This window comes from Choloepus didactylus, chromosome 2 (genome assembly GCF_015220235.1).
Source record: "Choloepus didactylus isolate mChoDid1 chromosome 2, mChoDid1.pri, whole genome shotgun sequence".
Classification (NCBI taxonomy): domain Eukaryota; kingdom Metazoa; phylum Chordata; class Mammalia; order Pilosa; family Megalonychidae; genus Choloepus; species Choloepus didactylus.
In genome coordinates this window covers 194598641-194610348 of record NC_051308.1, presented here as the reverse complement: position 1 = coordinate 194610348, position 11708 = coordinate 194598641, and the positions used below count along the sequence as shown (strand labels likewise).

General features: G+C 38.0%; 1 protein-coding gene across 2 annotated transcripts in view; it reads left to right on the top strand.

Moving 5' to 3' along the window:
* The first annotated feature begins 651 nt into the window (after nucleotides 1-651).
* The window catches only part of ZYG11B (zyg-11 family member B, cell cycle regulator), a 129837-nt gene continuing 118780 nt past the window's right edge, over nucleotides 652-11708 (top strand). The window contains exons 1-2 of one of the 2 annotated variants that reach the window (XM_037827217.1): nucleotides 840-852; nucleotides 2313-2415. Coding sequence is in view for 1 of the 2 variants with exons in the window: in XM_037827216.1 (XP_037683144.1) it covers nucleotides 823-852 (30 nt within the window). In the remaining variant the exon portion in view is untranslated. Of the gene's footprint in view, nucleotides 853-2312; nucleotides 2416-11708 lie in introns of both variants that reach the window. The other variant, XM_037827216.1, reaches the window with a different exon arrangement.

Here is an 11708-nt window from a genome sequence, read left to right as displayed (position 1 = left end):
GGAGAGAAGGACTGGAGAAATGAAGGTAACTACATGGGAGTGATTTTCATGATGGACAATAAAATTTAAGCTGTTTAAGGAGAGAAGGGAAGGCATAAGGGTAATGAGGAATAGTGAAACGATCAATGGATTTTGGGTCTTGGTGGAGTTAAAGAATTTTTGGAGTTGGTGTATTAGAGAGTAAATTAGAAAGTAAGGTTGTGGTGGGAGAGTTGGATGACTAAAATTGAGAATATGGAGAGGTTAGAATTATTGGTGAAGGGAAGATCTAAGGTTGGAGCATAGGAGTGGAAGGCTGAGGCAGAGCGATCACTAAAGGAGATCAGGGCATTGGAAAAATCATCTAAGAGAATAATGAAATTCTGAAATTTGACAATACTAGAGGCAATGAACTAGAGCTAAAATCTTAAAAAGGGAGAGGAAGTGACTGAAACGAGTGGGTGCTCCAGGCTCCTGCCATGACGTGATGTCCAAAGCTCTTATTTTTAAAGGGACGTAGGGAGTATTTGAGGGGGGGGTGGCTCCTTTAAGAACCTGGGGGTAGAGAGACCAGAAGTCAATCGGGCGCGGGGACAGTACCTCGCCTGAGTCTGCGCGTTGACAGGGGAGGCGGGGTCAAGCTCTGGCTCGGGAGCGAGGGCGGAGTCTACGCTTCGGCTTTGCTCCGGCTGCGGCTGCACTTGCAGCTTTTAAAGGAAGAAAGCTGAGGCCTGGGCCGAGCCCGGAGCCGCAGCTCGACCGAGCCTGCTGGAGCCCCCGCGCCAGCTCAGCCTGGGGGCGGGCTCGGGTTCGGCCCGCCGCCGAACCCGGGACGGAGGCTGCATGCCCGAGGACCAGACCGGCGCAGCCATGGTGAGGGAGCGAGGCCTGCTTGAGCCGCAGCCGCCCGCCACCCTGGTCCCCGCGGGCCTGCCCCTCCCTAGCTCTGGTGCCCCCTCCGCGCCCTGCCTTTACCTTATGCCCTTGTTACCGCCGCTTCCATGTCCCTTTCCTCCTCCTTGTCCTCTGTCCACCTGCTGTGGTGAACCCCGTAAGGTGACACTCACCTAATCACCCTCCTCCCCGGTGACACCTTCTTTATCACCCCCAGTGACAGCCTATTTCGCTTCTCCCTTTGCCGCCCCCTCCTCGTCCTTTATTCCCACCCTTCCTTTTCGCTTCCATTTTGCCTTTTTCTCTCTTCTGGGATCTCTACACCTTTCCCCTTTCTCTCCTCTATATTTCGCTCCTGCCGTTTGCATTCCCTCCCATTTTATCCCCACTGCCCCTTCCTCTCCGTATCCCCTCTCCCCGTTGTTCTCTAGCATCCACATTTTCTTTCCCCATCTTTATCGGATGTCCGTTCTCCTCACAGCTGTCCTCATTTCCTTCGCCGGGATTCAGGGGTCTGAGCAGGAACAATTTGAGAGCTATTGCTTCCCAGGAGCTGCAAGGCACTCAATAGGGATTCTCCTTTTTCTTTTTAGGAGAGGGGAAGGGAGAGATTGGAGGTATTGAAAAGAGCCTGGAAGCCTTATTACCTAGTGTCAGTGCAAAACCTGATTGAGTCATGGGGTGGGGGCTTGCAGGAAGACTCTGCCATTATGAGACATTAACCAAAAATGTTTTGAAATTTATTTTTATTTTGAGCGTTTTTTTTTTAAATGTAGAGGTACAGTTTGTGAAATTTAAAAAGTATTCACTTACAGGCTTGACTAGTACTCAGAACAAATGATTTGTTTTTGTTTGGAGACAGCAGAGACCAGGGCATCTGAGGACTGAAGAATCGGCATGGCATTCAGATTGTGACAGTCTCTTTAACACCTTCTAAAGGGTTCATTTGTTTTGCCCATTCTCCTTTGGGTTGGGAGAAGTTTGTATTTGCAATTTTTGTCCTTCCTGTCTCAAAATAGGTTGAGGCTTCAGCTGGTTTTGCATTGAGCTCTATACACATGGGTTACGGAACATTTATTAAAAATATTGCTCCATCGTATGCATCAGGCTAAATTTGGCTTCTGTTGGGGAGGAATAAGACAAAACTAAGTACTGATGATCATGTGCTGCTAGGAAGTTAATTTCTACTTTTTTCCCTATCTGGTTTTTAGAAAAGTAGTTTAATATAAAATCATTTAATCTGAGAACTTTCCCTAATTCACTGACTTGCATTTTTAGGTTGTCTTTCTTTGATGTCTGCCCCCCCACCCCCCAGCAGTCCTTCATATTCACCATCTACTCCTCACACTGTCAGTGTGCTAAACTGTTTCCTCCTATAAAATGTGCGTTCTTCAAAGCAGCAATGTGCCTTACTTATTTTTGTTATTCCCAATGTCCAGCCCAAGTAGATGCTTGAATCACTTTGTGGTCTCATCTTCTTATCTCACAAGTATCATAATCTTAAACTGAAAGTTGAGGAAGCTAGTGGACTACACAGAAAGGGTGAGTTTGAGAATCTTATTTTTGATGTGAAAAGGAAATCTAGTAATGTGATCACCTTCTTCGAAATAAAGAGTTGTCCCAAATTGCTAGATTTTTTTGGAAATGTTGGTCCTCCCACTGAAAATGAGTGTATGAGTACAGAGGGAGGACTTATGAACTCCTGTTTGGGTATTTAGGATCAAAAGGTGGCGTTTGAGCTGGGCCTGAAAGATTAATAGGATTTATATAGATCATTTTGGGAATAGGAAGAATGCTTCACTGTGAATATGAATAGAAAGTAGTAAGGAATTAAGATGTGTTATAGGGAACAGGGCTACTCCTATATAGCATGGTGGGATGTGGAAATGAGACTGTGTAGTAGGAAGTGAGACTAGAAAGGTATATTTGACATGGATTTTTCCTTACTTGTTAAAACACACACACGGAGTAAGAATATATGTGAGGATTGGAGTAATGAAAATGTTCAAAAATTGATTGTGGTGATGAATGCACAACTATGATGATACTGTGAACAATTGATTGTACTCTTTGGATGACTGTATGGTATGTGAATATAGCTCAATAAAATTGCATAAAAAAGAGTATATGTGAGGAAAAGGTGAAGGCAAGTATTTATTATGAACTTGGAGTTACCTGTAGAGGCTACTTGCTTGTTTTCTTTGTGCAATATGTTTAGTAAATAAACAGATATATTGAATGGAATGATTGTTATAGAGCTTTGTATTTTCCTATTTTTCAAAATTTTCCCTATATGGTGTTTGGAATAGTTGTGATGTCCAAGACAGGGGTTTTTAAACTTTACCTTAAATAATAACTACCTGGAGGGCTTGCTGTTCTGTGTTGTCCCCACCTCCCCCTAAGTTTTGATTCATTAGGTCTGGCGCAGGACTTGAGAGAGCTTGCATTGCTAACAAGTACCCAGGTGATGCTGCTGCTGGTGGGGTGTGAACCACACTTTGGGAACCATTGGTCTAAGATCTAGTCCTTACTTTTCATTTTTTTAACTTTATTTTTTTTTCTTGAGTCCCATTGACGTTTGGTTTTGGGAATATAAGAAAACAGAAGTGGTCCCTGCATTTTTGTATCTTATGTGTGTGGGTAATATAGACATCAAGCAAAAAGAATAATCTTAAATCTAAAGAGTGCTAGAAAGGGAAGGGAATCACAGAATGGGACAGTCAGAGGTGGCTTCCCAGAGAATATTACTTTCAGGAAGAGAACTGAATGAGTAATTATAGGGGTTGTGTTGTGGAAAGAGCAGTCCGGATAGAAGGAACAGCACATGCAAATGACCTGTGATGGGACTCTCTCTTGCCTCCTTAACTCTGACATATCCTGGAGTTCTCAACTCAATAATCTCAGGGAAACCCTGTCTTTGCTCTGCTCACTTCCCCTAAAAAACCTAGATCATACTCCTCTCTATTATGTAGTTCTTCTTCATAGCATACATGTCAATTGTAATTTTATAATTCTTGCTGTGGTTATTTGATTAATGTCTGTCTCAACCTCCAGATTTAAAAAATCATTGATTTACAGATGATTTTTAGCCAGCTACTAAAGGCCAGGTGATGTTCTAGGCACCAGTGTTATAGTGGTTTTTTTAAAAATATACACAGTCCCTAGAGGGGGAAATAGATAATAAACAAAAAAATGTATGAATATGTAATGAGAAGTAGTTACAAATGTTAACCAAAAAATAAACACAAGATAAGATAGAAAGTGATAGTATATATTGGGAGCAAGGGCAACTATTTTAGGTAGGATGATTGGGGAGCAACACTACTAGCTAATACTTTTGAAGGTGACTGTGCTAGGCCCTGTTTTAAGTGCTTTACATGTTTTATTGCATTTAGTCCTCATAACCCAATGAGATAGATACTAGCTTTATGAAAGTAGAGAACATGTTTGTTTATCTCATCATTGCATTTTCAATACCTGCTTTGCGCTTGGTGTATTAGTGCTCAATAAATATTTGTTGAATCAGTGAATGACTTTGGGTGTGACTCGAAATTCAGGGAGTCTTTGTAGATAAGGAGACATTGAAACTGGGAGTTTTAACAAGTAGGGTTTTGTTGGATAAGAGTTTAGAAAGGAAGCCATTCCTGGCAGAGAGACCAGCTTGAGCATAGAAACTGAGACAGAAGTAGATGTGACATATTCTGGGAAGTGTGTGTCTCTGGCATGGAGGGTGCCATAGGAGATAAGACTAGATCATGGAGGACATTGAATTATTTTATGGGACTTGAGTACCTTGACGGTTTTTTCTTTTTTCTTTTTTCTTTTTTTTCATGTGAAAGAGTATCATAATCAAGAGAAGATTATGAGGATGATCACTTTAAATGCAATATGAAACATGGTTTGGAGTGGGGAGAGCTGTTGCACTAGTGAAAAATGAGTGCGTGAACTTTTACCCTCACCTAGTTATGATGATGGTAATTTAAATTGGAGGAATGAGAGTGTAGGGAAATGATGTATGAAAATCTGGTACAACTTTTTGACTGAGTTTTCCATAGAGGTGTTACCATGGAGTTGCAGAAGAAGAATGGAATCACTAACAGCATTGCAATTTTGTTCACTGCTTCTTAGTTTTCATATATGCTACCTTTAGGGATTTGTGAGAATATTAAAACAAAGTAAATTTATTATACCGAAGTTCTCTATTTACAAAGATCTCCCAAAGGTCATGTATTAAGTCATGTAGAGAGAGTCAGTGCTTACCAACCTCATTTATTTTTTATAGTTTTTGTGTAGTACATGAGGAAAGGTAATTTTAAGTAAAAAATATTTTATTTTAAAATTGTATCTATCAGAGTTCATTTAAAATATTGCTTTAACAATATATTAAAATAATTTTCAGTTTTTTCCCATTTAACAAATGATTGATTAATTTTGTAAGATAAAACATTATTTTTCACTTTTAAAAATGAATACATATAAAGATGCAGATTGAAATTAATTATGTCATCAAAATAGACAAGAACAGTTTATTGCCTTAAGTTTTGGATTCTTGCATTTTTGCACTTAAAAAAACAAGAGGTTTTTATAATTGTTCTGTTTTGTTTCTAAGTGGCAAAATAAAGGGAAGGTTCCAGGCTGCTATGTAAGTATAGATAGTTTATTCCCAATTAATGAACATCCAAATTGGGTATAATTTTCACTATATTTTCTTTTTTTTTTTTTAAACACTTAAAAAAATACTGAGATATCTTGAAGTACCATTTAAGAATTATGAGCAGATAACTGAAACTTATGGATCTGCTGAGAATGTTCTAGCAGAGAATTTTCAGAATTTTCATTTTTCTGTTCTTTAGTAACTTACATTTTCAGTTTTTAAGCAAAATTTCATTATAAGAACAGAAATAATTTAAAACTGCTGTGGTGATCAGTGTTCAGATGAAGTAACAACTGGGTGACTATATCATGAGCCAGGCTCCTTATTTCCACTAATGCACAGATGTTTGGTAGGTAACTCTTGGAAACTCTCAAACTATTCTATTTGTATAGGAGAAAATTTTTAATAATTATTTTAATAAATGATTAAAATTGTCAAAAATAAGCAAATCGAAATGAGGTCAATATTGCTTTTCATCACTTGAATCTACAGAACATTTATGAATTGGGAAATGCTGGCTATTGCACTGCATTTTTTTCACAGGTTGTAGTGCTATCCCTTAAAAACATCTTGAACCAATACGTGGTAAAAATGGGCATTATTTGCAATGGAATGCAAGGCTTTTTATAAAAACATTTTTTTAAACTTGATTTTAAAAATTTTAAGTTTTGACTTGACAGCTTTGATTTTTGTATCAATATATTGATGTATTTTGTAAGATGTGTAATTCCTCAGCTCAGACCTTCCAATGGCTTTTTTTTTTCCACAAGGTATTTTTGATGCTAACAATTAAAATAGAAAAGCAATATTAAGGACAAAATTCTTGAATGCTGGGACATTTATTTAGAGGAGTATGACCTCACACAGAAGCGTTTCATGTAGTGAGCACACAATGTATCAGGCAATGTACTAATTTAATCTTCACAATTTCATGAGATTAATGATGTTTTCTCATTGTGTAGGTAAGAAAAATGAGGCTCTGAGAAATCAGGTAACTTTCCTATGGTCATTTAGTTAGAAAGTGTCAGAGTATGATTCAGTTGCAAGTTTGTCTGATCCCTAAACCTGTGCTATTTCAAATATCTTTCCTAGCTTCCATGAAGGAAGGAATCTAAACAGGAATCTAAACAGGAATCTAAACTGAATTTAAAATATTTGTACCATTGTTTGTATTATAAAAGTCATTAATGTTTACTGGAAGATAAACTGGTCAAATGATGTGTATGGTTTTATGGTTCTTGATGCATACTGCCACATTACTTTCTATAAAGCACTTTGATGGAAAATATGAGATGTTGACATTCATGTCCTCAGAATTTAAGTATTTCTTTGACAAAAAGCATGCTACTAGTACTCCTCTCACAGGTACTAATCATGATTAGGATTGTTCAGGATCGTAAATCAATGAAAAAGAAATTCTCCTGTAGTAACTAGGCGAGGGTGGAAAGAGAGGGAAAGGAAATGAAGGCATGCCATTTTCCTACTCAGAATTTTTAAATTCCTCCCTGTTGTCCAAGGCAGTGGACCCCACCACAGTACCTTTTTCTTTCATGATACCTTTTTTTTTTTTAATCTTCATTTTATTGAGATATATTCACATACCACGCAGTCATACAAAACAAGTCGTACATTCGATTGTTCACAGTACCATTACATAGTTGTACACTCATCACCTAAATCAATCCCTGACACCTTCATTAGCACACACACAAAAATAACAAGAATAATAATTAAAGTGAAAAAGAGCAATTGAAGTAAAAAAGAACACTGGGTACCTTTGTCTGTTTGTTTGTTTGTTTCCTTCCCCTATTTTTCTACTCATCCATCCATAAACTAGACAAAGTGGAGTGTGGTCCTTATGGCTTTCCCAATCCCATTGTCACCCCTCATAAGCTACATTTTTATACAATTGTCTTTGAGATTCATGGGTTCTGGGTTGTAGTTTGATAGTTTCAGGTATCCACCACCAGCTACCCCAATTCCTTAGAACCTAAAAAGGGTTGTCTAAAGTGTGCGTAAGAGTGCCCACCAGAGTGACCTCTCGGCTCCTTTTGGAATCTCTCTGCCACTGAAGCTTATTTCATTTCCTTTCACATCCCCCTTTTGGTCAAGAAGATGTTCTCCGTCCCACGATGCCAGGTCTACATTCCTCCCCGGGAGTCATATTCCACGTTGTCAGGGAGATTCACTCCCCTGGGTGTCTGATCCCACATAGGGGGGAGGGCAGTGATTTCACCTTTCAAGTTGGCTTAGCTAAAGAGAGAGGGCCACATCTGAGCAACGAAGAGGCATTCGGGAGGAGGCTCTTAGGCACAACCATAGGCAGGCCTAGCCTCTCCTGTGCAGCAACCGTCTTCCCAAGGGTAAAACCTATGGTAGAGGGCTCAACCCATCAAACCACCAGTCCCCTATGTCTGTGGTCATGTTAGCAACCATCATGATACCTTTTTAAACTGAAAAACTTGGAGGATATGACAGAAATACAGTTTCAGTGTTTAAGTGGAAAAAATCCCCACATAATGACAAATGGCTGGCAGAAATTCAGTAATCTTTTAAAATGATATTGTACTTCACTAATTCTAACAACTATTATATATTGAAAATAGTGTTTATTTCAAATATTATGTATAGAACAAAGTTGGTATGCATGTGAAATTGTGGACTCCTTATGATACATATAAGTCCTCCAGCTTAGGCCCTACTAGTTTTTCAGTGGTCTTAGAGGGTTGCTGCAGCCACACAGATTGTCCTTCACAACTCAGGAACCGTACATATGGACATATGGACAGCAATGGGTCTTCAAAGATCTGTTTCCTGTGTACTTGGCCGTGTTTGGCACACAATAGGCGCTCAGCAAATAATTGTTGCATGAGTGTTTTACATCGCTTATCAGGAGCCTTCTGAACTAACTCTACTGGTCCAGCCTTACTTCTCATTTATGAGAAAAAGCCTTTACGTTTTATGTTCAGTAATACTGAGCAAAACCGTGCTGTTTTCCCATGCCTCTACTCCTTTTTTACACTGTTCCTTTTGCCTAGAATGCTTTCCCTCTTCCTTTTTCTTCTTTTTTTAATGCTTTATTTTCCTTTCTTTTTAGGGGGGTTGGGATAATCAGTCTAATTGGTTGGATTGTGAGGCATGGGTTGGTGAATTTGAGAAACACTGCAGGGCAGTGGAAAGTACATATAATGAGGGTTGGAGGTCACAAGGTTTTAGTCTCAATTTAGTTAGTAAATGGGACAAATCACTTGAAGTCTTTGCATCTTAGTACTGTTGCTTACGTTTTATTGATTTCTAAAGTTCTTTAATTCTGATTATTGCAGCTCTTAAATACAAAATACTTGATTGAAACATTAAAAATTCATACCCGGCTTATTTTTTTTTTCATTGAAGTTTTTTTAGCTAAACAATATAATAGTGCAGGTTGAAACAAATCGCTTGTTTCTTAGTCTAACACAAATTCTTTTAGAGGAAAGTAGGATACAATTTATAAATAAATAAAAGTGAAATGTCATTGACCATTCTGAATATATTTTACATTTTCTTATAGGGAAGAACCATTGATTACAATCTTTATCTTTAAAGATGGCCTGAACCATTTTATTTAATTTTCTGTGTATTTTGAGTAAGGTTACATTTTTTTTAACTTTTTATTTTGAAATACTTTGAAACTTGCAGGAGAGTTACAAAAATAATTCAAACCCATACAGAGAACTCTAACATACCCTAATTCCTCAGATACCCATATCCACCAATTTTAACATTTTGCTACATTTACCATATCATTCTAGCTATCTGTTCATCATTCCATCAATCTATCCACCCATCCGTCTGTGTTTCTACCAGACTTTCTGTCTATTTATCAATCGATTTTTTGAACAGTTGAGTGTAGGTTGTATACATAGTACTCCTTGAACCCTTAATACTGCCTTTTACATTTCCTAAGAATAAGGACATTTACTTACATATCTACCTTAAGTGCAGCTATCATGGTCAAGAAATTGAGCATTAGTATAAAGCTTATGGTGTATATTCCGATTTTTTCATGTGTCCCGGTCATGTACTTGGAGTTGTCTCTCCTCCCTTGTTAGATCCCATGCAGGATCTTCTATTGCCTTTAATTGTCGTTGACTCTTTAGTTGCTCTTTCTTTCTTTTTTCTATTTTTTATTGTGGGAACATATATACGACATAAAATTTCCCATCTCAACCACTCCCAAGTATACCATCCAGTGTGATTAACCACATTCACTATTTTGCAGTATCCTCACCATTTTCCATTACTAAAACTTTCCCATCTTCCAAACAGAAACCCTATACCCGTTTTGCATTAACTTCCTGTTCCCCCTGCCCACCTACCCACCCCTGGCAACCTGTACACTAATTTCTGTCTTTATGAACTTGTACATTCTCCAATATTTTCTTTGTAATTACTGTGGAGCATAAATTTAACATCCTAAATCTGTAACAAGCAGGTTTGCTTTGATACCAACTTAACTTCAATAGTATACACTAACTATATTCCATATCCCTCCATCCCCCCAACTTAATGTACTTCTTGTCACAAATTACATGTTTATGCATTATGAATCCAAACCACTGATTCCTGATTACATCTTATGCATTTGCCTTTTAAGAAGTAAAGAGTGGAATTGTAAACAAAAAATACAATAGCACTGACATTTATATTTACTTTATTTGTACCCTTGCGGGAGATCTTTATTTCTTCATGCGGCTTCAATCTCTTGTCTATTATCCTTTCCTTTGGGCCTGCAGAACTCTCTTCAGCATCTTTTGTGAGATAATAGTGGTGGCAAAGTTCCTCAGCTTTTGTTTATCTGGGAATGTCTTAATCTCTCTCTCAATTTTGAAAGGATATGGAATTCTTAGTTGAAAGTTTTTGCTTTCAGCACTTTAAATATGTCAACCCATTGTCTTCTTGCCTCCATATGTCCTATTAGAAATTGGAATTTAATCCTAATGAGGCTTCCAGGTGTGTGTTACATTACTTCTTTCTTGTGGTTTTCAAAATTCTCTTTATCTTTGGCATTTGACAGTTTGATTATAATATGCTGCAGCATGGGTCCTTTGGAGTTTACCCAGTTTTGGATTTATTGAGTATCTTGACTATGTATATCCATATCTTTCATTAAATTTGGGAAGTTTTCAGCCATTATTTCTTTGAATATTCTCTCTGCTCCTTTTTCTCTTTCTTCTGGGACTTTCACACTATGTATGTTGGCATGCTTGATGATGTTCTACAGGTCCTTGAGCTCTGTTCACTTTTCTTCATTCTTTCTTCTTGCTGCTACTCAGATTCGATGAAATCAACATTGTCTTTTCTTCAGCTTCACCGATCTTTGTTTTGCTAGCTCCAATCTACTGTTGATCAAGGGACTTTTTAATTTCCGTTACTGTGGTCTTCAGCTCTGTTTGCTTCCATTTCATAATTTCCATCTCTCTATTGATATTCTCTTTGTATTCTCTATAGTTTTCCTCACTTCCTTCAGTTATTTGTCTGTGTTTTCCTTTAGCTCTTTGCACATATTCAGGACCATTTTAAAAAAGTTTTTTCTGGTATGTCCGGGGTCTGGTCCTCCTCCTCTTCTTGATTTCTTGACTATTTAATCTTCAAGTCTTCTCTTAAGCCCTACCTCCTTTGCAAAGCTTTCAGTTAACGTCCTGGGAATCTTGCATTAGTCCTTTCCATGCCTCATTTTGTACATGCTTTAGTTATAGCAGTTATTTTGTGGTTATAGTATTGTTAATATGACTGGCAGTCAGACCAGATTGTGAGCTCTTCAAGGGTACGGACAGTATTATGGCTTTTCAACTTCCTGTCTTAACCACTTAGCATAATACCCAAGACATGATAAGTACATAAATATTTGTTCAGTGAATGAATGTGTGTTCTTTGGAGGGAATTGCATTAAGGTGATGTTAACTGAGATGTGAGTTATGAAAGAGGAGAAAAAAATGAACACTCTGTCCCCTAAGGGGAAAAGGTGGTTGAATGAATAAGAAATGTTGGATCAGGTAGTTTTCTTACTAGCCTAAGTGGTACTATTGACTTAAGATAAATGTTTCTGTCCAGAAGAGTTTATTTGGCTCTTTGGAAAGAGTTGGGGAGAAAGCCAAGTGGCTTTGGGATGATTGCACATTTTGTATAAATACTTGCAAGT